The 25,124-nt window shown below is 43.7% G+C and overlaps 1 protein-coding gene across 2 annotated transcripts in view; it reads right to left on the reverse strand.

Moving 5' to 3' along the window:
- The window catches only part of RIC1 (RIC1 homolog, RAB6A GEF complex partner 1), a 673,031-nt gene that overhangs the window by 343,351 nt on the left and 304,556 nt on the right, over positions 1-25,124 (reverse strand). For both annotated transcript variants that reach the window (XM_069240247.1, XM_069240239.1), the window contains exon 9: positions 9,418-9,562. In XM_069240247.1, coding sequence (XP_069096348.1) covers positions 9,418-9,562 — 145 coding nt within the window. The remainder of the gene's footprint in view (positions 1-9,417; positions 9,563-25,124) is intronic.

Raw genomic sequence — 25,124 nt, forward strand, 5'->3', positions numbered from 1 at the left:
TTAAGACCTCTCTCAGAGAGAGATCTGGCGGCAGGCTGTCGATACGCCACCTAAACAACAAACAACACAGCATATCACGGAATACACTGCCACCATTATTTATTCTTACAATCTCAGCCTCAGCTCCAACTCAATATAACAACTGAGTAATGCCTATCTTGCACAAAGATAGGGGTACTAGGCTGAGCTCAAGAAGGTGCTCACACCAGCTAAAAGACCCACATCCGCTACTACACACCTGGAAAATATAGAACCTGCCATCCTTCCGCCAACGAAACTGAACTAAAGGCAAGGTACTTCATGGCAAATCAGACCCTCAACCCGGGGCCGCTTAAGAGATTTCTAATGGAGGGAAGACCCAGGAAGCGACCCCAGGGGTCCTACACCCAATTAGTTCACAGGTACGGAGGACCCGGGCATCCTGGCTGCTGCAGCTACCCACAGACCAGAAACTACACAAATAGCACTGCCTAATCACCTCACTATAAAGATATCCTCCAGCCGGGCACACAATCATCCTTCACCAAAAGAAAGCCACCCAAACAGGAACAGCATCAAGGCAATAACAAAAAAACAGGACAGGTCAGTTAAAAGAACAGCTCAAAGATCACTCCTAGATTTTTTTTTAACAGGGCACTGAACTGCTTCGTTTCAGCTGAAGGCCAGCCTTCCTCAGGAGTAATCTTTGTGCCAAGATAGTGGCCGAACAGTGCATAAAAGAACCTCAAGTTCCGTCATGCAATGGGTCGGTCCAGCTGAAGGACGATACAATCATTGAAATATCGTCCAAAAGTACTACAGATAACATACCAACGGCAATTGCAGACTACACACGTTATGAGAATCAAATCGAACATGGCTGCAGTACTGACACCTTGCTCATCATTTCAAATGATCCGGTACCCCAGCCAGTCCATAAAATACATGAACATAACACTTGTACCACTGCACCTTGCACTGCACAATCCTCGCAAACCCCACAGGGAAATACCTGTGTCTCCAAGTACAAATCCCCTTTTGTGCTAGAAGGCAGGCAGAGGCCCAGCAATGAAAAGAAGCACAGCGATTCTTTTGACAATTAGCACTACACGCATTACACCTCGAGCCAGATGGATTTACCAAGTGCCCAGAAAAGTGCATACATCTAGGAATTTCAAATGGATACAGACCAGACTGACCTGTTAGCATCGATCAATACCACTTTGACAGACGCAATAAATGCACTCACCTGGCAATCGGATAAGCTTGAAATGCAATTAGATCTCTTATACACATTAGCCAAATCTACTAATAAACTTGAATCAAAATTTACAGCCTTGGAACAAAGAGGGTTAAGCATTGACTCCGTAGCACTGAGTAATACTACATCCATAAGTGCATGTGCCTGCATGCCGATCGTGGAAAAACTATCATCCCTACCAGAAGTTCTGACTTCCATGATCACTGAATGGAATATAGCCCTGCAAAGCTTTGGCATCGCCAGACCATCAGCGCTAGACACAGCACAAGCTAAACCAGCAAATCAGGTTCCAATGAAAGCACCAATTGATGCATTAACTCAAGAGATGCAAACATCCCCAACTACTATTGCATCTCTGGCCCTGGCAGGATAATCATCCTAATCAGCCTAACCCTCCAACTGCAAGGGAGAACTTACAAACTGATGAGACCCACACCTTGGAAAAAAAAAATGTATCGCTGCCCGAAAGCGGCACTAAAGCAGAGGTATGGAGAAATGCAGACACACCCAATGATCTGAACAGCAGACAGCCACACTGGACAAAAGTGCTATCAAAGACAGCCAAAAAGAGACTAAAAAAGGCAAAGAATAAAACAAATAAAGCCTCATTACAGGCACAGCAAAACACAGAATTCAGGACAGCATTGCCAGACGAACCAAGCGTATATCCTATTTTCAAGGGCAGGATGATCGAGCAGAAAAACCAGGAGCATCACGACGTCGGACGGCAGATAACCACCCAACACAGTAACTGACTCAGAGCTGGAAACACAACAGCGGCAGAAGGAGTACAACAATAACTGAGGATGGTGAAGATTTAGCCTTGAACGGATCCACATTTTACTCCAAACACAGTAATTCCGATTCTTCGAATACTGTCATTTCACTTTATAAACCCGAAGCGCAAAGTTCCAATAACTCATTACAATCTGATATAACAGGAGGCACACAAGGAGAACCAAAAGTTAGTGAAGGTGAGACCCAAGCAATAAATGCTCCAAGGAACAGCGCACTCTCTGCTGAATTAGCTCTTACACCCCCAATATTGCTCAGAAGGGAGCCATGACATCCTGAATCGCTCAAACCTGTTGAGGCTATTCAAGGCATTACCAGAAGCGATTACTATCAACTCTGTTTATATTTCAAGGGTTGCATTGAAGGTGCTACTTGAATACAACAATCACCGGGAATCAACTATAATAACTTTAAGCCCCCCTGACACTGGTTGAACGGATATTGGCAAACAAGCTGGTCCTGGAGAATTGTGGCATAAAGGTAGAGATGACTGGGGCCAGATCAAATATCCCACTCTGTTTAAAAAAGAATCCAGTGGACTACAGCAGCAAAAAAACAGAAGCAACAGTTTTCTAAAAGGGATAGACTATTCGAAGGCAGCAGGGCAGCATACCAACATTTCCATACTCTGCACCTATCCGACTCCAACGAGCCGCACTAGAAAAGTGTTTCTAGCCTGAGGAACTGAAACCAGCATCAACAGGAGCTCCACGATCTCCCATCGTAACAACCAGCAATATACCTAACAACAACAACAATGCAGGGATGCTGCAGTGCCAGCTGACACTTGTCTCATGGAATGCGGCAGGCCTGACTAGACTACTAAAGCATGATAAAGTGCAACTGCTTCTATAAAAAAAAAGCAGATATAATATGCCTATAAGAAACATGGCTAATCTGGCAAACTCAGGCTTCCAAGAAATACAAAAAGTTGGAATAAAAAGAAATATATTCGGTAGACCCTCTGGCGGCCTCTCGATATATCTGAATGTCAATCTAGACTTCAAAGTCCATGTGGTTCCCATACAAAATGAAACGCTACAGGTCATTAGGCTGTAAACTTTAACATCAAAACACCAAAAGCTAAGGTCCCTAATAGTTAATCTTTATTTTAATACGTTCGGTCAAGCCAGAGTAGAAAATATGTCCCACTTAGTAGACACTCTGAATGGAGTACTCTGTGACCACACTGGTTACAATGTTATAATCTGCGGGGACTTTAACCATAGGCTCCTGGGAGAAAGGTCAATCCTTGAACAACCAGTATGCCTGGCTACTCAACACTGCCACAATTTCCTTACCAAACCCTTTCAGCACTCGAAAAACACAAGCTTTCATGCACAGTCATTTCCAAAAACCTTTCAGAGCAAAAGTACTTTGGGCTAAATCTTCGCCTCAGAGGATGTCATCAAGCGCCTGGTTTCCTTTAAAATCTTACAAGTAAACGCTAGTGATAATTTTTCACTCATAGAAAATATCAAAATGGATACACGTCGCACCAAAACACAAAAGCTAATAGGAACCTCACAAGGAGAGGAAGAATTACAACTAATTAGGCGGATAAAATGGGGACCAGTGGCATCTCGGCTATGCAGCTCATGGATGAAACTAAATGGCCCCATTATGCTGACAAAGGCAGGAGACACACTCTGGGTTAACTGGTCAGATATCATCAACAACAACCACTTGCAACAAGCAGGATCACTTAACATCTCACAACGGAGTACCATTAAAACTCTCACTCAGCACTCCTTAATGGAAAGCAAACTGAGACTTGGTAGACTGAGAACACAACATAATAAAACCAGGAATGATGCAGCAAAAATGGCACACGTTAAACAACACAAGCAGCTGATTTGGTCGTTGAAACAAACATGCGGAAAGTGAGGCTGCTCATATCTACTACTTGATTAAACAAAACACAATCATGCTGATTTTTAGAGGTACCTTAAAATCAAAGTTGGACAGGGTGACCTTCGAATCAACGCGATAAACGAAGCAGAATGGATAAAACACGTCAAGAAACTGTACACAGCCAACCTACCTTTTTCTGAACATCAAATGGTTAAATCCGGTACATATGATGCCACTCTGGCTCGCAAGCTTGCACCTTCTCAAAGGGAAATTTCTATCATCTTGCAAAGCATGTGATCATCAGGGGCCCCCGGTCCAAATGGCATCCCCGCACAAATCTTCAAGGAGGACAAAGAGCTTTGGTCCCAAGTTCTTTTGACACTCTATTGCTCTTGCCTAGAATGAGAGGAAATACCCCGAGCGTGGAGAGGCTCCATACTGCATCCAATTTATAAAAAGAGGGATAGGCACAACCCAGCCAACTAAAGTCTTATTGCCCTATTAGACATCGAAGCAAGAGGCTTTGCCTCAGTCCTCCTGGATGAATTACAAAACTGGGTAGAGGACACTGGGGTAGTACCCCTATGCCAAACTGGCTTCAGGGCAAAATCTGTGACCATAGATAATGCAGTGGCTCTCTCTTTCTTTTCTGACACACGAGGCAACCACTAAAACGATCCCTCCACTACTTGTTTGCTTTGTAGACTATTCAGCAGCCTTTGATGCGGTGGATGGGAACCTGCTATGGAAAAAGATCCATAATTGGGGAGTCCCACGCAAGTTAAGGGCAATAATTCTACTTTAGACATCAACCTGGGTAAGAGTCAAGCGGTCGAGTTCTGCTATTAGCAAGAAGATCCCCACCAACGGGTTAAAACAAGGGTGTGTGCTGGCGTCCCTTCTTTTCAACCTTTACACAGCGGACATGTCACAGGCATTAAAATATGCAAACCTTATCCCACCAGAAATTGGGAACCTCAGACTTACCGTCCTGCAATATGCAGATGACATTGTCTTGTTGGACCACTCAAAAACTGGCCTACAAAAAGCACTTACTGCTTTGCATTGCTATAACATTGGAAACAAAATGACGGCAAATCCCTCAAAAACTAAAGTAGTAATTTTTGGCAGGTCACTGAAACATCGGCACTCCCACTGGAAAATGGGGCCACTCATCAGCAGCAGCACAGACACCTACAACTACCTGGGCATCTGGTTTTCGGCAAAATGAAAGCCCAAAGTTCACCTTCACATCTAAAGGCAACAGCTGACGTCATAATAACTAGAATATGCTAGCTAAACAACTTCATGGAAAGCCCGACCGCCAGACTAATTCTCCAAGTTCTTATAGCTTCTTTACTCCCAGCATTAAATTACGGGCACAATGCCTATCGAAGCCAACTCACCACGCTGACAGAAAAGCTCCAAGTGAAAATCTATAAAAAAGAGTGTTTAAGCTTCCACAATATTTAAGGAGCAACCTGATAAGGTTAGAATTTGACCTAGAAGGTCAAAATTGGGCACATATGGGGGCTTTCTTGAAGTACTGCCACAAAAGTAATCATGGCACCAACTAATCCTCTGAAATCCGCACTTCGCCACATTTTTTTAAATAAAGACAAATCCCTGGTCACAATATTTAGTCACAGCACTAACTAGCCTACAAATCGATCAAGCATAATTGATAAAACTGGCACTGTCACAAATATCCATCAAGGCAGTCTTGAAAAGGCAGATAAAAACACTTTCCAGTGCATGTGACCTGGGAAAATTGAGCAACACTCCAGTGCAAAGAGTGGTGGTGGCATCCTATAAGAATTACACACAGTACGTGGCACCTCAGCCCTATCTAGCTTGCACAATTAGGAAGGCCTGCGTGACACAGATTGCTTTTGCTAGATTGCTCGGCCTAAAAATAAAGGGACTGAATCTAAAATGGCGCTCTCTCACCAACATAAACTGTTGCAGGCTCTGCAGCTATAAAACAGACATTTATCCATCCACTATGCTGCTGCCCGGTACTGCTGAACTCACGACGCACTTTACTAAGGCCACTCTTCCTTTGCCACGGCATAAGATCTTGTTCCGAGGCTAGAACTTTGGTATTCACTCTAAGTGAGCCAGCTGATCTGGCCAAATTTGGGAATTTCATCTTGCAGCTGCAAACAAAATTAAACGAAAATTGCACGTCCATCTGATTCAATTTTTAACTATTTTAATAGTCATATATTAATATTTTATAACTACAACGCCAGGAACTCATCAAGTTTTAGCACCTTTCTTTGCACCTCATTTCTCAAGTTTTATATTTATATAGGTGGCTCTAATTTTACTGGTTTTACCGGTTAAGAATTGTTAATACTGTGGCTTACTTCTTGAATTACTACCTGATGTCTAATATTGAAAGAGTGTTGCTTTTCCTAAACATATCATGAGTTACCACAACAACACTTTTATTTAACTTGCTATATTATGTGTATTTTGCAATGTTTTTAAGCTATCACGCAATAAAGATGATGATGATAAAGACCCTTGCTCTACGTAAGGATAAACAAAGGAAGCGGAAGGATAATCACTGAATAAAAATGTAGGCATATGCCACTGACAAGAAAGCCAGCAGATGTTAAGCAATGGGCTAACCCAAAGCCTCACTTATAGATCGTTTTAGGTGTTGTTGAAAGACCTGTTGAATACAATACCAATATTTTTATATTGGAATTGTATATAACAGGTTATTTCAAAAACAGCTGAAGCTGTAGGTGAGACTTAAAAATGATGGGTGACAGCACGTGTGCAGGAGTGTTAGTAAAATAAAAATATAAGAGATTGTTTGTGCAGTTCATTAGGATCTTTATAAAACTAGTGCCAATAACTGACTTTATAGGAAAAGCACACCTTTTTCTCCTTCATAGATGTCTTATATCAAAGGAATACTTGGTCACAAAACGTATGTAATATGTGCAGCAAACTTCCAGTTTAAAGCTGAGCGAGCAATGAGCCACAGTGAACATGAATAGTATAACATGGGCAATAAACGTTTTTATTAGAAAATAGGGAGCCTGACAAAAGCAGGTTTGGGAGGGGTGCTCCATTTGAAATCAAGATGTCTCAGGCTGATTTCCCCCTTATTTCCTGTACTGTAGATAAGGTACACAACACTGGTATTTAAGCTTTTTATGCCGTTTGGTTTCCAACTCTCTTCGGACCTTAAAATAATTTCTTCTAAGATGGCTCATAATGTAAAAGGCATTTTACATGGACAACAACAGAAACAGAAGCTCAGACCAAAGTTCCTTAATGCAACAACTTTCACTGGCAAAATAAAGTAAGCCCTATGTGGAAAGGTGGGCAAAATGTTCCAAAGGTACATCCCAGACTACTGACCAGTAATCAACATAAAACAAATATCTAGGAAAAACAATACTCTTAAGAGAAATATAAATTTAGTTAACAGGTGATAGACCAGTCATCTCTTGGCGACATATTTCCAATGTCCATTTTGCTTCTGACCTCCTGTTTTTGATCCTGTGCTGAAGTTCATTTTTGCTGGTTTTAGGACTCTGGGCACTTTACCACTGCTGACCAGTGCTAAAGTACATGTGCTCTCTGTCTAAATTATATTGGTGATTGTTTTTTCCATGATTGCCATATCTGATTGACTAATAAGTGCCTAGTATAGTGCCCATGTGTGCCCAGGGCTTGTAAATCAAATGCTACTAGTGGGCCTGCAGCACTGATTGTGCCACCCACATGAGTAGCCCTGAGAACATGTCTCAGAACTGCCACTGCAGTGTCTGTGTGGGCAGTTTTAAACTTCATGTATCCTGTATCCTTTAAGAAATTATCAAACTCTTGCATTCATTGAAACAGTGCCTCTATTGTGGCTGCAAGCCTTTTTCCTCCCTATAGCAAGAGTCTTCTGGTCAACATATATTATCCAAGGCCTCTTCTTTGGCACCAAAGATTCCTCTTGCAAAGCTCCTGCTCCCTCCCACACAGTGAGCAGTGTTATCTGTCGCTTGTGTCCCTCATCTGAAGGGTTTTTTGGCATATATTGTCTCCTCAAAATAAGAACATTTCTGTGGCGTCAGTTCGGGACCCTGCAGATTTTGTCACTATGTAGAATCTCTATGGAACTGAACTATTGTTTTGCCCTTGATTTCAGAGTCTTGGGTTGAAACTCTGAGTAGGCTTCGAAGTCCTCCAAGCAATGGGGTCACTGCAGATAGAGGTTGTAAGCCTCTGACTGTCCCTCTGGAAGAATTTGTGATTCACTGCAGCAGAAGCGAAAAAGGGGGCAGGGGGCACGCCATAAGGTCTTTCCATTTTCTGACCCACAAGGTCGCTGCCCTCATGGGTTCCTCAAAAAAAGTCCCTTTATTTTTCAGAGTTTTCCCTTGACGTCCATTGGTTGTTTAAGGTTTTATCTTTATTTTTTTGCTTTTTCTGCAATTTCCCCGATAAAAACATTTTTTTTGTTTCTCAGTTTGGAGCTCTTGACCATGCTTTCAGACCCAATAGTGGAAACAAAAAGTCTAGTGATGGCGACCAAACACAGGGGCTTATGGGGCATACATCTGACGTCATCAAGGTGGGCCATGCAGCCAAATGGCAGACGCAGGCAACATACATAAAAAAGAAATGAAGGGGAAAAAAAACATCATTCTCGACCCAAACACTAGATGGCTGAATCATGCACAGCATGTGAATTCAGAAAATAGTCATGCTGCAAAATCTGCATTTATGTATTGCATTGCTCCCGCAGACTACTGCACAACGTTTAAATGAGGCACCTAGCAGAGTCATAAAATAGGGCCTTCCAGCTGTTACCAAACCTTGACATGGTTAAAAAATTGCAGACTGCCTAATATTTGGTCAACAGTATATAAACCACATCTCTTCACGAAGGCACCCTCAGCACTGACCACCAATTATGAGTACTCCAACTTCAAAGCACAGGATTATCCAAAAAGCAATATCCAGTTTTGCCTCAGATGATGTTTGCCACACCATCCTGTGGACGAACATATCTAAAAAGTCAGCTGATATAAGCCTGATGTTGCCACTGAAAACAAAGGTACATGTGTCAACGAGATAGGTCCCTGCACAGTAAAGGCTTCACACACTACCACCACACGAAAACTGAATTTGAGATTTAGAATAGCACTGGAAATCCATCTGTTCTACATGGAGACGGAAACAGCTTAATTATATTACTAGCTGTAAAAACCTGAATCTGTATTTCTTCTGCCTACTACTGCGCACCCAACATACACACGAAATGATCCATTACCACCTTAGACTGATGTGGGCAATAGCAAAACTTAAAAAATCAAAAATAAATATCTCAGCATAGAACACTTTAGTAACTTCACTCAGCTCCTAGGATTTGAATTTATTTCCAGTTAATGTTTTTGTATTATGCCACAGAACAATCCCAATATTGATGGAGCAAAAAATCAATTACATGAAAACATTTAAGAAAGGAGTCTTGTTTCATAGTACAATTGCAAATTAAATATACTCACGCAAAGTCTCCACCCAGAGTACACAGAAGATGTGCCCCAAAAACACTCCATAAGGAAAGGCCACCGCATTCCCACGTCACCATCACAACACTACAATCAGGCGACCATCTGATCAGTTTTACAGCTCCAGTTTTGTTCCAAATATCTATAAAAACGAGAAGCAACCTGATAAATTACTATTTGTCCAAAAGAAATTGGAAAAAACAGCTGGTTAAACGTTTAGTCTACTTGTTTTACACGAACATGCTGAGATTTCCATGTTGACAAAAACAACACTAACTACACCCCCGTGGCATTTACACGCAGTACTGGGCACCGTTTGCAGCCTGGGATGCTGTGAAGTGTCCTCGATGGCAGCCCACTCCATTCAAGACAGTCCTCAAGTTGAGGGTAAATTATTTATTACGTTTAATGTTAAGCCGTTTACATAATAAATGGAAAGAAAAAGGTCAGCGTGGAATAGAAGTTTACCTATCCTTCTTCCAGAAGCTTTTATTGCTTTTGCAGTCGAGTTGTCCATCTAAAGTCAAAACGATTAATTTTGTCTTTCGTAGCTCCCAGAATAGACACCGAGATTTCTACACTTTAACGCACACAAATTTCAAGAGTTTTAGGCTATAACAAAGGCTTCAAGAAGACGTGCGAGTATAATTCCTTTTCAGTTTCTCGCGAAAAACTACTTCTCTTCCAGGGGATCCTCATCAATAGTCATAAACATTGAATATTCCCGCCCTTGTGCGGGGACCCCGGAGCATATATAAAATATATACACATTATACATGTGTAACAAACAGTCATGCAGGCTATCATGTTAAAAACAGGCTAAAATGCTTTATTTCTATGAAGTTTTTTTTTTTTTTTTTTTTTTTTCAAATACTACAATAGAGCATAAATAAGTACCCAAGCTCCTATAACTAGGCTTGGGGAAGTAAGCAGTAGCAAACTCTAGTGAAAAAATAGAGAAAACTGCATTGAAAAACAATGAAGCATTCTTAGCCAATAGGCTGCATGTAGGTTAACACAGGAGAACCATAAAAACTTTGGCACTGTGCCTTTAAGACCCTGAGCACCTCCAGTATCCCACCATGCCTCAGGGGTGAAGGAAAGGTGACAGTTGGTTCACAGTTAGGTCAGTTCTTTTTTCCGGCTTCTTCTGAGAGGATCCTGGAGCATTGAGCTCTCAGTTTTTCTGAGTTTTCCTCAGAAAAATTCTTTAAAAAAGCGTTTTTTCACTTTTCACTCGACAAGTAACATCTTTGTCTGAGCTAGGAAGGTTTTTTCTGACAGAAAAATGCCTTCTCTTTTTGTCAAATGCCCTGCTTGTGGGAAGAAGAAGGCCCAGTCAGATCCCCACTCTCTGTGCATAGTGTGCCTGCCTCAGAGTCACTGCCCTGACACTTGTAAGTACTGTAAGAACATGTCTAGGAGGACTCTGAAAGACAGAGAGAAGATCCGACTTCATGGGCTTCAGGAGAGGAAAAGAACATCGTCCTCCTCACTCTCCAGGCATCCAGAAGGCCATTCTCAGGAGAGAATGGCCCGGTCGACGTCGACAGGTAGGAAAATACCTGTTTGTTCACCGTCGACGTCGTCGCTACCACCGTCCCACCGGCATAGATCGCCGTCGACGGCGACACACCCGACGTCGAAGGGAACGGCGTCGAGAGAACATCAGAGCAGGGGCAGGTCTCCGCCGACGGCAGCCCGCCGATCGACGTCGAGCCATCGCCGGCATGTCCGGTCGCCGCCAAAGGCTGTGCGCCCCCGACGTCAGGACACACGACGTCGAGATCTCCACGACGGCACGAGAAACATCCGCCGTCAACCTCCCATCGCTCCACGTCGAGGCACACGACGGCGAGCAGGTCGAGGTCCAAGGAACGCCGTTCGACGTCAAGGCACTCAACGTCGAGGCAATCAACGTCGAGGCAGGACCAACCGACTGGGCGTCCTTCGACGTCGAAACAGCCATCGACGTCGACGCAGGTTTTACCTGTCCAACAGGGAGCAGAACATCGCCCCTCGCCAGACAAGGCTCAGTCTCCAGTGGTCTCCATACCGAGCGACTCTTCTCGGTCAAGAGCATCTCCTGGGCATGTCTCGCCCATCAACCTATCTCCGAGATGGCTGGAGAGCCTCAACAGACCAGCGGCCTCCCCAGATTCGCAATATTCGCGAATGTATTCACCCACTGCCTCCCCGCCAAGAACGCCATCGCCGACAGCCGGGGCAGAACGGGCTCGTTCTGCTCCTCGACAGCCGACCGCGAGGCCTAGGCGCTCGGCTACAGCGTCCCGCAGCAGATCTCGCTCTCAACGGAGATCCAGGTCGCGCTCAAGAAGATCACCCTCTTGGTCTTCATCAGGTTCTTCTGTCGGGCGTTACTCACCTACTCTTACAGATTCACCACCTGCTAGAGTCTCACCAGTGGATGACATAACCACTTTCAACGAGGTGTTGCTAAGAGGAGCGCAGAAACTCAATATAGAGGTTCCAGAACCGTCTACCTCCTCATCAATCATCTTTGAGACGCTACAACAGAGATCAGCGTCGAAAAAGTTGCTGCCTCTAGTGCCTGGTTTGTTGCAGCCGACCATGGACACTTTTCTGGCCCCAGCCTCGCTTAAGTCTGCCCCGGCTCGGATTCTTAAAAAGTACAAGGCTCCAGAGCAAGACCCTTTATTCCTTAGGAAGGATCCGCCACCAGACTCAGTGATCATAGCTGCCGCCCGAAAGACCCACTCGGTGGCATCTTCATCCACGGTACCCCCGGATAAAGAGAGCAGGCATTTAGACTCTCTGGGAAGAAAGATGTGCGGGACAGCGGCTTCAGCAATGAAGGTCTCTAGTGCGTCTGCGCTCCTGGGCAGGTACGATCGTTCTCTGTGGGATTCCCTCAGTAGATTTACAGAAAAACTGCCCAGAGAAGACAGGCAAGATTTCCAAGAGATTCTACAGGAAGGATGCCTGGTATCTAACCAAGTTATCAGCGCGGCAGCGGATGGGGCGGATTTGGCGGCTCATGGGTACGCACATGGTATCTGTGTGAGGAGATCTTCCTGGCTGAGGCTCACTGGCTTGAAACAGGAGGCACAACAACGTATCCTGAATCTCCCATTTGCCGGGAATTCTCTATTCGGTGCCCATGCAGACGAAGAGTTGGCCCGCATGAAGACCGAGGTGGATACCATGAAGGCGGTAGGCCTCGAAAGAAGGAAAGATTTCAGGCGGAGGTACAGACCGTACGATAGACGCCCTTTCCAACAGAGGGTTCAAACCCCTCATTGGTCGCAAAGGTCTCAGCAACGACAGGGATGCCCTCTGTTTCAGCGAAGAAACACAAGGGAGCGAGGGTCAAGTAGACCTCAACAGTCCACTCCAAAAGCACCCACTAAGCAATGAAGTCTCGCTTCCCTCGACACTGTACACCACTCCGGTGGGGGGAAGTATTATTGCTCATCTTCACGAGTGGCACTCTATCACAAGAGACAAATGGGTGCTCAATATTGTCGAACATGGCTATTCTCTCCTTTTCAAGCAGCCTCCACCACACTTGCCACCAACCAAACACAATCCGGCTCATCTCACCTTGCTACGCAAGGAGGCTCTCGCCCTCCTAAGAAAGAATGCCATAGAAAGGGTTCCACCTGCCCACAGAGGAAAGGGGGTCTACTCCCGTTACTTTCTAGTAGCAAAGAAGGGTCAAGAGGGCGTTTTCAGGCCAATCCTGGATCTAAGACTGCTGAACAAATACATAAGAAAGCAGAAGTTCAGAATGCTAGCGCTTCACCAAATTTTCCCTCAACTGCATCAGGGAGACTGGATGTGCTCCATCGACCTGCAGGATGCGTATTTCCACATCCCAATAGCTCCAAAGCATCGAAAATTCCTGCGCTTTCGAGTAGCGTTACAGCATTACCAGTTCAGGGTTCTACCCTTTGGCCTGAAATCTGCTCCAAGAGTTTTCTCGAAATGTATGGCAGTGGTGGCGGCGCATCTACGAAGACAAAGGATATACATATATCCATACCTAGACGACTGGCTACTAAAGGCTTCTTCTCCGGAGCAGGCGAGAAGCCATCGGGACATTGTACTAGGAGTTTGCGAAGCTCTAGGTCTTCAGGTCAATTACCAGAAGTCAACCTTGACTCCAACGCAGAGTCTTCACTACCTAGGAGCTATCATAAACACAGAACTACAAAAAGTGTATCCTTCGGAGGAACGACTGTCCTCAATAAACATGAAGTGCCAGGACCTGTTGAGAGCCAGCGCACCTACGGCACGTCAGGTGACATCACTACTGGGCTCCATGGCATCGTGCAACTTTATTGTCCCAAATGCCAGACTCCACATGAGACCCCTCCAAGAGGCATTGGAGGCCAATTGGAGCCAAAGAACAGGTCGCTGGGAAGACACAATGCGGCTACCGGAGGTAGCACTGCAGTCATTGAGATGGTGGATGCACAGACCTCACCTGTCAGTGGGCGCTCCGTTTCACCAGGTACTTCCATCCGACACTCTGGTAACGGATGCGTCTCTTCAGGGATGGGGGGCTCATCTGGGTCCTTTTCAAGCGCAGGGTCTGTGGTCAGACAAGGAGAAGCAGTACCACATCAATCTGCTAGAACTCAGAGCGGTACATCTGGCTCTCAAGTCTTTCACACCGCTAATTCAGGGGAAAACTCTATTGATACAGACGGACAATACAACCACGATGTATTACTTGAACAAACAAGGGGGAACGAGATCCCTACCCCTTTCACGAGAGTCCCAAGCGATATGGCATTGGCTCCTGGCCAGAGGAATGTCAATCACAGCAGTTCACCTGCCAGGTCAGCAGAACGTAGAAGCAGACTTTCTAAGCAGACACCTGGAGGACGTTCACGATTGGGTCCTGCACGACGAAGTCGCAGAATACATCTTCGCGCAATGGGGTCGGCCTCAACTGGACCTCTTCGCAGACGATGTAAACAGGAAATGCCCAGACTTCGCATCCAGGTTCTACCGTCCAGGATCTCGAGGGAATGCCCTGTTGATCGACTGGTCAGGGACATTTCTTTACGCTTTTCCTCCGATTCCCCTCATTCCGGCAGTGATCAGCAAACTTTACGGATCCAGGACCAGAATGATTCTTATAGCGCCACAATGGCCTCGACAATTCTGGTACACGGATCTCCTCAACCTGTCGGAAAAACCTCACAGGAGGCTGCCGTGCAGACCGGATCTTCTGAGCAGAATGGAGGGCAGGATTCTGCATCCCAACCTACCCTCTCTGAGCTTAACAGCATGGTTCCTGAATTCCTGCAGTATGGGCACCTAGGACTCTCGCAGGAGTGCATGAACATCTTGAAAGAGTCCAAACGGCCTTCCACGCGGCGTTCCTACGCTTTTAAGTGGAAGAGATTCTACATATGGTGCTGTCAGCAAGGCCATAATCCCATACGGGCGCAGGAGGACGTCATACTGTCCTATTTGCTTCACCTAGCGAAATCCGGTCTGCAGGTATCATCTATTAAGGTACATTTGTCTGCTATTACTGCCTATCGCAAGTCACCTTCTCAGGAATCCTTCTTTTCGAAACCTGTAGTCAAGGATTTCTTAGAAGGTTTGAAGAAAGTTTTTCCGCCAATTCGGAGGCCTTCTCCTCCGTGGGAACTGAACATAGTCCTAGCAAAACTAATGGGCCCTCCTTTCGAGCCTATCCATAAGGCCTCCTTACAACACCTTACGTGGAAAACGGCTTTTCTGGTGGCCATTACTTCAGCGAGGAGGGTCAGTGAGATCCAGGCCTTGTCTGCAAAAGAACCGTACACGGTTTTTCATGACAATAGAGTAGTTCTACGAACTCACCCATCTTTCCTTCCGAAGGTGGTGTCAGAATTCCATATTAATCAGACCATAACTTTACCGACGTTCTTTCCCAATCCGGAAACTCCGGCTGAGAAAGTATTGCACTCATTAGACTTGAAAAGAGTGCTGAAATTTTATCTGGACAAGACAAAATCGATTAGACACTCTAACCGCTTGTTTGTGAACTATGGTCATTTAAGGACAGGAGAAGCAGCATCTAAGCGAACAATATCAAGATGGATAGTCTCTTGTATTGTTAATACTTACCAGCTAGCTAATAGACAATTGCTAGCGCGGCCTAGAGCGCATTCCACAAGGGGAAAAGCGGCTACTGCTGCTCTCCTTAACAATGTTCCTATATCTGAGATTTGTAAGGCTGCTACATGGAAGTCTGTCCATACTTTTACAAGACATTATTGTTTAGACTCAGATGCAAGAGCGGATGCCCAAGTGGGGCAGGCCTCTCTAAGGAATTTATTTGCGTAAGACATGTCTATTCCTGCACTTCTATCGGACAGTCCGCTGGGTTTAGGGATGGGCTTGCTAATCTATTCAATGTTTATGACTATTGATGAGGATCCCCTGGAAGAGAAGGATAAGTTACTTACCTGTAAATCCTAGTTCTCTTCCAGGGGTATCCTCATCAAAGTCATAAACAACCCACCCTCCTCCCCGGACACACGTCTACTGGAAGTGCAGGACAGACAGTATTTTGATTCAATTATACAAATTGTCACCGTAAAAAGAACTGACCTAACTGTGAACCAACTGTCACCTTTCCTTCACCCCTGAGGCATGGTGGGATACTGGAGGTGCTCAGGGTCTTAAAGGCACAGTGCCAAAGTTTTTATGGTTCTCCTGTGTTAACCTACATGCAGCCCATTGGCTAAGAATGCTTCATTGTTTTTCAATGCAGTTTTCTCTATTTTTTCACTAGAGTTTGCTACTGCTTACTTCCCCAAGCCTAGTTATAGGAGCTTGGGTACTTATTTATGCTCTATTGTAGTATTTGAAAAAAAAAAAAAAAAAACTTCATAGAAATAAAGCATTTTAGCCTGTTTTTAACATGATAGCCTGCATGACTGTTTGTTACACATGTATAATGTGTATATATTTTATATATGCTCCGGGGTCCCCGCACAAGGGCGGGAATATTCAATGTTTATGACTTTGATGAGGATACCCCTGGAAGAGAACTAGGATTTACAGGTAAGTAACTTATCCTTTCTTTGCATCTTTTTGCGAGGTCCCTCGGAATTTATGGTGATACTCCGAGCCTTCCTGAAGGACTGTGACTGGCCAGCCGCCCTATATATACAGATTGTACTGGGGGCTCGCGAAGAGATTCCATACTTTACCAGCACTCAGACTTCTATGTCGATACTGCGTTTCTACTGCGCTTACTTTGACGCGTGGCAACGCTTGCACCCCTGCTACGCACATTTCGGCCACAATCGTCTGCAGGCACAGTGCAAGGGCATATAGAACTGGCGGTATAATTCCAGGATTAACGAGTTTTACTTTCTTAAATTTACTTTCATACTTATTTATATCGGAGTTCCCTAATTTTGGCATACATGCAGTTTGGGCACAGGGAGCAAAAAGTAACTTCTTGGCATTTAAGTCACGTTACGTATGAACAAGATCTCCGCGCCTTAAAGCAACTCGGCGCTAAAAATAAGACAAAAACTATCCGCTTTTCCAAGTAGATTTTTAATTAACCGAATTCATTTGAAGAGCGCTACAGCATTTTAGCCTCACAGCATTTCGAGGAGGCTGTCAGATGAAACCAGCAGCTCAAAAGCAGGTGATTACAGTAGGAACCACCTCGCCAAATCCCCTAGATCATACAGTATTCTTTATATTGTTCCTTATTTTAGGCGGATAATGAAATACTTTTACTCGACCGTAAACATCGTTTCTTTTCACTTCTTAATTACAATGGTGACATGTAAGATAGCTCAGTGGGGTAATAAATACCACAGCGGCCGACGCCACTGACACTACATCTCTTTCTCCCGATCTATGAGGAGTTTGGTATGTGTCCAATAGAAAACTTTAATAAGTGGATTTCTACTTCTTTAGACACCATAACCAACTGAAACTATTATCAGAAGGACCAATCATAAGGCCAAACCATGGTTCACACCTCAATTGCTTCCACATAAAAAAACGTGCAAGCAACTCGAAAGAAGCTGAAGAAAGGACTATGACATCACCTCTAAATCACAATATAGGGAGGCGATCAGAACATTTCATGCAGAAATCAAACTAGCTCAAGCAGCATTCCTATACATCTAAAATTGAACAGTCTGCAAATTCCCCTAAAGAGATCTTTATGATCTTTAAAGAACTTACCCTGGTCCCCTCAACTGACACCCCTATAGAGGCCTCTGTCACCCATAGTACCAATCTGGCAGGCTATTTCTAAAAGAAAATTTTAGATATTTATTGTATTGTATTGTATTGTAATCGTATTTATATAGCGCTTACTACCCCTGACGAGGCGTCGAAGCGCTTTTCGATGAGTAGCACGCTACTCCGGTACCCAACAAGAATTAGTGATGATTAGTATAATTTAATAAGGAGTACAGTTTTAGTATTATTATGAGTTAATTTGAGTTGCAGATATAAGAGTTTGTTAGTTAGATTGACTGGAGTAATGGAGGGGTGGAGGAGGAAAGAAATCCAGAAGTGTTAATTGGGAGTTTATCCTTCATTTACTCAATCCAAAGGCTTGAGATGAATAATAGGGGAGCGGAGGGGAAAGAGGATGTGGAAGGGTTAGGGAGAGCATAGAAGTAGGGTGAGATGAATGCAGGAGAATTTAGTAGGGTTGTGTGGGAGGTCACAGAGGTATGCCACCTCCCCTTCCGATGCCCTTCAAGAGACTGATGGTATCCACATAACAATCTTCAATCTGCAACAGTTTCACTTCCATTTTTTCAACCTATAACAGAGGCTCTAGTCACTATTGCACACTATAAAATCGGGACCACACTTAGATCCTGCCCCCTCCTCATATACTAGCTCTGACTTAATCTCACCTATATTAACAAATATTCTGAATCAATCCCTATCCTCTGGTCTTGTAACTCAGCTCTTGAAGAATGCTGTTGTTAAGCCCTTATTAAACAAAAAAACAAACAAAAAAAAAAAAAAACTAAACTTGACCCAACTCTTCTAAGAAAATATAGACCTATTGCTCTCCTTCCCATTTTGGCGAAGGTAGCTGAAAAACACATTGGAAATCAAATTATGTGTTTTCTTGAAGACCATGAACTCTTACATCCCTCACAAATAGGATTTAGACCACAGCATAGTACAGAGTCAGCTTTATTAGCTGTTATGGAAAATGCCTGTCAATTATTAGATCAAGGTGGACATGCAGCTATCATCTTATTAGACCTCAGTGCCGCATTTGATACAGTAGACCAGAGCACACACTACTTCAAAGACTTTTAGCTATAGGACTAGAAGGTACTACACTAAGATGGTTTTCCTCCTTTTTGAAAGATAGAACTTTTCAAGTTCTTGACCACTCCTTCCTTTCCAACACATTTTCCCTCACTTGCGGGGTCCCCTCAGGGCTCCTCGTTGAGCCCTATTCTTTTTAATATTTATCTGTCCCCCTTAGCTAAAACCGTTGAACCCCATGGCCTTTCTTTGATATCATATGCCGACGATACCCAGCTGGTAGTGTGTCTTTCGAATTCCGGAAACACCGCCCAATCTAATCTATCCGCCTGTCTTGCGGATGTAGCTAAATAGATGACTGTCTCTAAACTTAAACTTAATGACGAAAAATCGGAAGTAATGATAATTGGAAATCATGCTCTCCTTAAGTCTCCTGCGCTAGCACTGGAAAATTTTGAAAATCTTCCCCCTCCCAACGAAAACATGAAGAGTTTAGGTTTCTGGTTAGACCCCAGCCTCACAATGGACCATCAATCTAAAAAGTTGGCTGCATCCTGTTTCGTCCTATTAAGAACTACGAGGAAAATCTTCAAGATCTTACCTTTTTTGGCCAGAAGACTTATCATTCAGGCCCTGATACTGTCCCGCCTAGACTATGGCAATTCCCTCTTTCTTAGCTCTCCAGGCTATGTGATAAGGAGATTGCAAGTCGTGCAAAACGCCGGTGCACGTTTGCTTGTGAATACTCCCAGACTTCTGCTGGACAAACCCACACTGACCTCTCTTCATTGGCTTCCCATAAGGCCATCTGCACGACGCATAAAGCCCTCCACAACAAGGGCCCGCGGTTTCACAGGCATTGTATGTCGCAGTATGTCCCTCTAAGGTCACTCAGCTCCCACACTGCCTCGTTGGTCAACATATCCTGTTTCAAGAAAGCAACATGGGGAGGCAACTCTTTCTCAGTTAAAGCTGCACATTTCTGGAATTCTCTTCCATTGGAACTTAGACAAGAACAGCTGGAATCTTCCTTTCATAAGAAATTGAAGACATTTTTTATTCTCAGCATAGGTTTTGCTCAGTTTATGGTCCACCTTCAGCACTGGGAACCCCTCTGGTAGCCAGGTGCTCTAAAATTCATTAAACTAAACTAAACTGTACATCTTGCAAGACCCAGTTTTAAATAGCAAAGAAAAGTGGGGCGATTCCTCCTTTCATATTCTTGAGGACAGTAACGTGCACCACAGAGATGGTTGCACAGCAGCAGATTTTCTTTAAAGAAACTGTCATTATGTGTATTGAAAAAGGCACTGTCCCACTTGTTAAAATAACCACCTTCACTGCCACCCCAAAAGAGTACCTTAAAGAGTAACTCGTTTTTTGTTTTTCTTTTGCTTTTACAAAACTGCAAAACATGGAGTGTACACTCATCTCTACTCCATCTGAAAGGTTAGGACAGACACTGCTACTTGAGTGTTGGCGATCCCCAGGTCACTGCAGGATCTGGCTCCATGCATGATTGAGAGTGGTGACCTCCCTCTCCGTACCAAACCTGCAGAAAAGTATACATAAACCTAATCAGTTCTGGGGCAAATGACGATTTTCATATACAACCGAACAACTACTGGAACATATGGACCCAGGTATCAAACCTCAGGGGTCGGAAGGACGAACGCTGGAGAATTTTGTACTAGACATCGAGTACCTTGGGATGAGAGCACTCAACGGCAGAGCACTTGACAACTACCCTGCAAATCTCACTAGCAAAGGCCCACGTTCTGAGTCCATTGTCAATTACACCTTTCTATCACTCTCTCTATTTCCTGCTGTTTCTTCTTTCCAAATTGTGGAGTGCTGCGAAAGCGATCACCTCCCACCAATGCTGATTTTAGACCTAAGAAGAGAGATCGTTAAGAGTAGGCCTCTCATGTTTGGCTCTCAATTCACCATAAACCATAAGAAAATGAAATGGTCAGAAACATCTACAGTGAAAATCGCCAACAGCGCCAAGCCAGTCCTAGAAAAGTGTGAAAGACTAAACTTAACCCAATTAGCAACATGGCAAAAATTCACAACTGATCCACTTGCAAACAACAATCGTAATACGGATGGCCCATCTAGGACAAACTATTCAACACCCCCAGGACACTGTCAAAAACCTAAAAAGAGATCAGTAGCCCGTCACCTGGCCAAGTAAAAACTAAATCGGGCATTGAGGCTGGTTCAAAGGGGCAACGCTAAAACAAGAAACAACAGACACTCTAAGGGAAGTAAAAAAAAATATATATTTAGCGGAAAAACATGCGTGGCTGTACTCCGGAGTCATTAGCTGCAGTTTATGCAGTTCAAACAGAGAGATTCTCCTGCATCTGCCCTGCGAAATGTAAAGGGATCCGCACCTGCAGAAAGGCTGTCACATTTTGTCTAGGGCCCTAAACTGAACTGCTGTTTTATGAAATTTTAAAATAAATTTGCACACAAATTAACCAAACAAGTAATTGAGGTGCAGTGAAAAGGTCATCAGTCTGGAGTTGGTTATTAACACTATCAAAACCTTGAGTCACCCTGGCTGTTCTGGGGCTCTCTTGACAAAATCTCGACAAAGTGGGCCAGGCTGCTAGACGAGGGACTGTCACTCACATCAAAACCTGTGCTATCCTGGTCCTGCGGTACCTCCTGAAAGAGGCAGGTGCATGAACCAACTGGCTGTGCATTTTTATGACGCCACTAGATTGCTTGATAAGACCTAAATCGGCAGGATTGCACTCTATTATGTACGAGTTAGTATAATAGTATTCCAACTTGCATGACTGCAATTTAAAACCACTCTGGCCCCTCAGGACCTCTCAAAAGAAGTAGTGACAACTAAGTCAGGCTGCTAGCCGAGGAACAGAAACTAACATTAAATCCATGGGCTATCCTGGCATTCTGAAGTTCTCTGACAAGGTTGCACATATGAACCAAAATCAGCTGTGTGACGTTTTTAATCCCATGAAACAGCCTGTTAAACAATTTAACTTGGACATTTGAACTTTAAATCAGGTCCTTGAGCGGCCCCCAGACAAGCCACATACCTGACAATCTCTAGACATCATTTACGCACTTCAAAACATCTAATTTGCATGTTTGTAGTTTAAATACTCCTCCGGTCCCCTTGGACTCCCAGAAAAAGTCCTGCCAACTGGGCCAGGTTACTAGTCAGGGAACATACACTAATCTCAAAACCAGGGGCTACCATGGCACCTTGGAACTCTCTGACAAAGTTGTGTTTACGAACAAAAAACAATGGTGTGCCTTTCTTTAACTTCACGAAATAGCTCACTAAAACGATTTTAATACGTACACTTGCACTTTAAACCATGTTTCTGGGAGACCCCTAGACAAGGTACGTGCTTGCTAGCCTCCAGGCAGTAGTTATGCGCTTACGTACTCTAACACAGCTTCTAATTTGTTTAGAATCCATACCCACTAAACGGCACAAACACGTCATCTCCCCACCTCTGCTTTATCCATGAATTGTATTTTTAAGTTTTCTTCTATAAGGTTAATCAGTATAAATAAAGTTTACTTACTTAGATGAACAAAGCTGCCCCGTCCGGCAGTGAGCGTTATTCTCTGCTCTAAACCGACTCAGTACATCAAATTGAGACTACAGTCCCCAGAGCTAGTTGATGACAAATGTAAACTGGACCACTAATGCCATGCCAATGATGTGCATACTGCCTAAAAATACTGAAAAAAAATACCTGAGTCAGACCCTTGCTGAGGTAGATACAGCATCACACAGATCGCTGCATTATGCAGCATTAGTACATGAGCTATCTGTACCGTTAGGTCTGGGGCCTACTTTAGATGCCGTATACTGAAAGCTCTTAGCAGTCAGCTGGGGAAGATCTAGCTTAGTTGGCACCAATACTTACAGTGGGCTTTGGGCCAACCCATGCTTACATTTGGTAGGCTTGCTTGTCAATATTTGCCTGCTTCTTGTTTGAAGGCTTTCCTTCCCCTTCTTGTATTTTTCCCTCCCTTGAGCACAGCTTCTTTACAGTACTTTTGATTGGATGACTTGCATCCTCCACTGCTCACACTCAGGTGGCTACTGATTTATTTTCATTCAGCGCTTCATAGGAGTGCATATGTTTTCTTACTTTCTCCCACGTGTGCGGCTTTCACCTTCAAACATCCTCTCTGCATGTTCCCCTTCCCCAGTTAATTATTTGCTTCCCCATCCCTTTCAGCCATTTTCCTGCTTTATAATTTTTTCGTTTTTTTTCTATTCGCACTGACTAATCACTGCCACTGCTCTGGCCCACTCCAACAACATTGCTACCGCTTGAACCCCACTGACTGCTCTTCAATTTCTCCCACTCGTTGTGTTAAAAAAACACTTTCAAATATTTTAGAATGGCTCAGCAGCTATAATGTGCTACTAAGGTGCTCAGTTTTACAATTGCGCTTTTGCACACATTTAAATATATTGTTTTTTTAACCACTACAAGATTGTCGTTCGGCATGTTGTAAAGGTAAAATAAAATGTACAAAAAAAAAAATTGTGGCCACATCATGGAGTGTGCACATGGATGTGTGGCGATGTATGGGTGCATATATAATGGACGATATTAAAGTGGCAGCAACAGCTAAATGCTGCAATGTCTGGACAGACCAAATCAGTCCCCGATGTGCAGCTGGTTTGCATACCTTAACGGTCTTCAAGGTTACTCATAGTACTGACTTTCTTGTTGTGCAAATTGTGTGTATGTGCAAATGTTTCCTCCCCACATGGCATACAGTGGATTTTATAGATATGACCCTTTTTCTGTAGGTATTGTGTGAATTAAATTTGAGATTTCTATTTTTAACTGTATTGTTATTGGTTTCTTTCCCTGTAGTTTGTTTAGTGGAGTTTCGCTGAATATTTTTTCCATACACTGTATAGCTCTTTTTCCATTATTGATTTATTGTGTGCTTTTTTATATCCTCTGTGAATCACATTCTTTTTTCTACTACTTTGGAGAAGTCTGTTTCTTTAAACAATAACTGTGCTTCACTAGATTGACAGTGTTTTTTTTATTCTGGACCTTTTCCTCTGCATTTATTGTTTTCCTTTTGAGTTTTTGTATTTACAGATATGGCTTTATCTAGGATGTCTGCTTCTGTAGCACTGGAGCCGAATACAGGATTCAATTCAAAACTGGAGCCGGATCAGGATCCACGAACAGAATCTGAGGTTTGATGTGATAATGGTGGTGCCAGGGATTTCTCTGTCAGAGAGAAATCCTCAGCTGATCTGACAACGAAACTTCTATTGTTGCTAAGCCAAGCTATGTTTCCGTTGAGCAGGAGCTGCCATCTCCAGTGGTAAGGGAACATCAAGTCCGTACCCAGTCTGTCAGGCTTGTGCCTGGTGAAGTGAACTGAAGTAAGTGCGAAGGATCAATTAGTGTGAATTGCTCTGGATGGAGTCCAACCTGATCTAAAGTTTTTTGTTGAAGTTGCTTGATGTACTTTGGACAGAGACAATTCCACCCCAATTAATTTTTTTAATCTATTTGTGGCTCATGGGTTTCTCTGCGAGATGGTGGTGCAAACTAATCTCTCAGTCAAGCAGTGAGCACTTTCCATTGTGTTGCTAGCATTTGTTCACTTGTGTTGTTTTAGTGAGTTATGCATGCACTATAATGGTGTAATGCAGTATTGTGAGTGGTTGATTCATAATGTGGGACCACTTGTGGCTGTTTTGTTTTTACGTCCAATTTCCGTGTAATGATTTTATTATGCTTTTAAGGGTCTATAATTGATGTTATCACGACACTTTGTCCTCACGATGGACAGATATACATGTCTGAATTGAAGAGACCGAAATATCGATTTTTTGACCACAACATCTTACTAATGGAGTAAGAATTTACATTGGACAAGAGTATAAGACCCACTGCGGTGTACTCCATTGTCCTCTGCTGCCATTAATACACATTGTTTTTGTTTCTGTGGTGCATGCTGCATTTCAATAACAATGCACACGCTCTTCCCAGAGATCATTCATAGTGTGTTCACCTGTTCAAAGTTTGTTCTAAGATAATTTTGATGGGAGCTTTCCAGTAAGCTGTACACCTCGAAACAGCATAGGTTTTGCTGAGTTCTCGGTGTTATATAGGGAATGGATGCTGTTTAAGCAGTACGCCGAAAGAAAAAGAGCCCGATATGGTATGAAGTTGTACCTACTTTGTGAAAGTTACTACAACCCACGGGTCTACTCTGGGAAGGACTCTCGCAATTCACCACCAGGTTGCCCTGGGCCTCTAAGTATCGAGGCAATTTTGTTGGGGATCTTGTGCGTCTCCATTGAACAATGGTTACCACTTGCATCTAGATAATTTCTATACTGTAATTACACTTTTCAGGGAGTTGTTTTCTATGTCCACTCTTGCTTGCTATGCAAT

Source organism: Pleurodeles waltl, chromosome 1_2 (assembly GCF_031143425.1).
Source record: "Pleurodeles waltl isolate 20211129_DDA chromosome 1_2, aPleWal1.hap1.20221129, whole genome shotgun sequence".
Lineage (NCBI taxonomy): Eukaryota > Metazoa > Chordata > Amphibia > Caudata > Salamandridae > Pleurodeles > Pleurodeles waltl.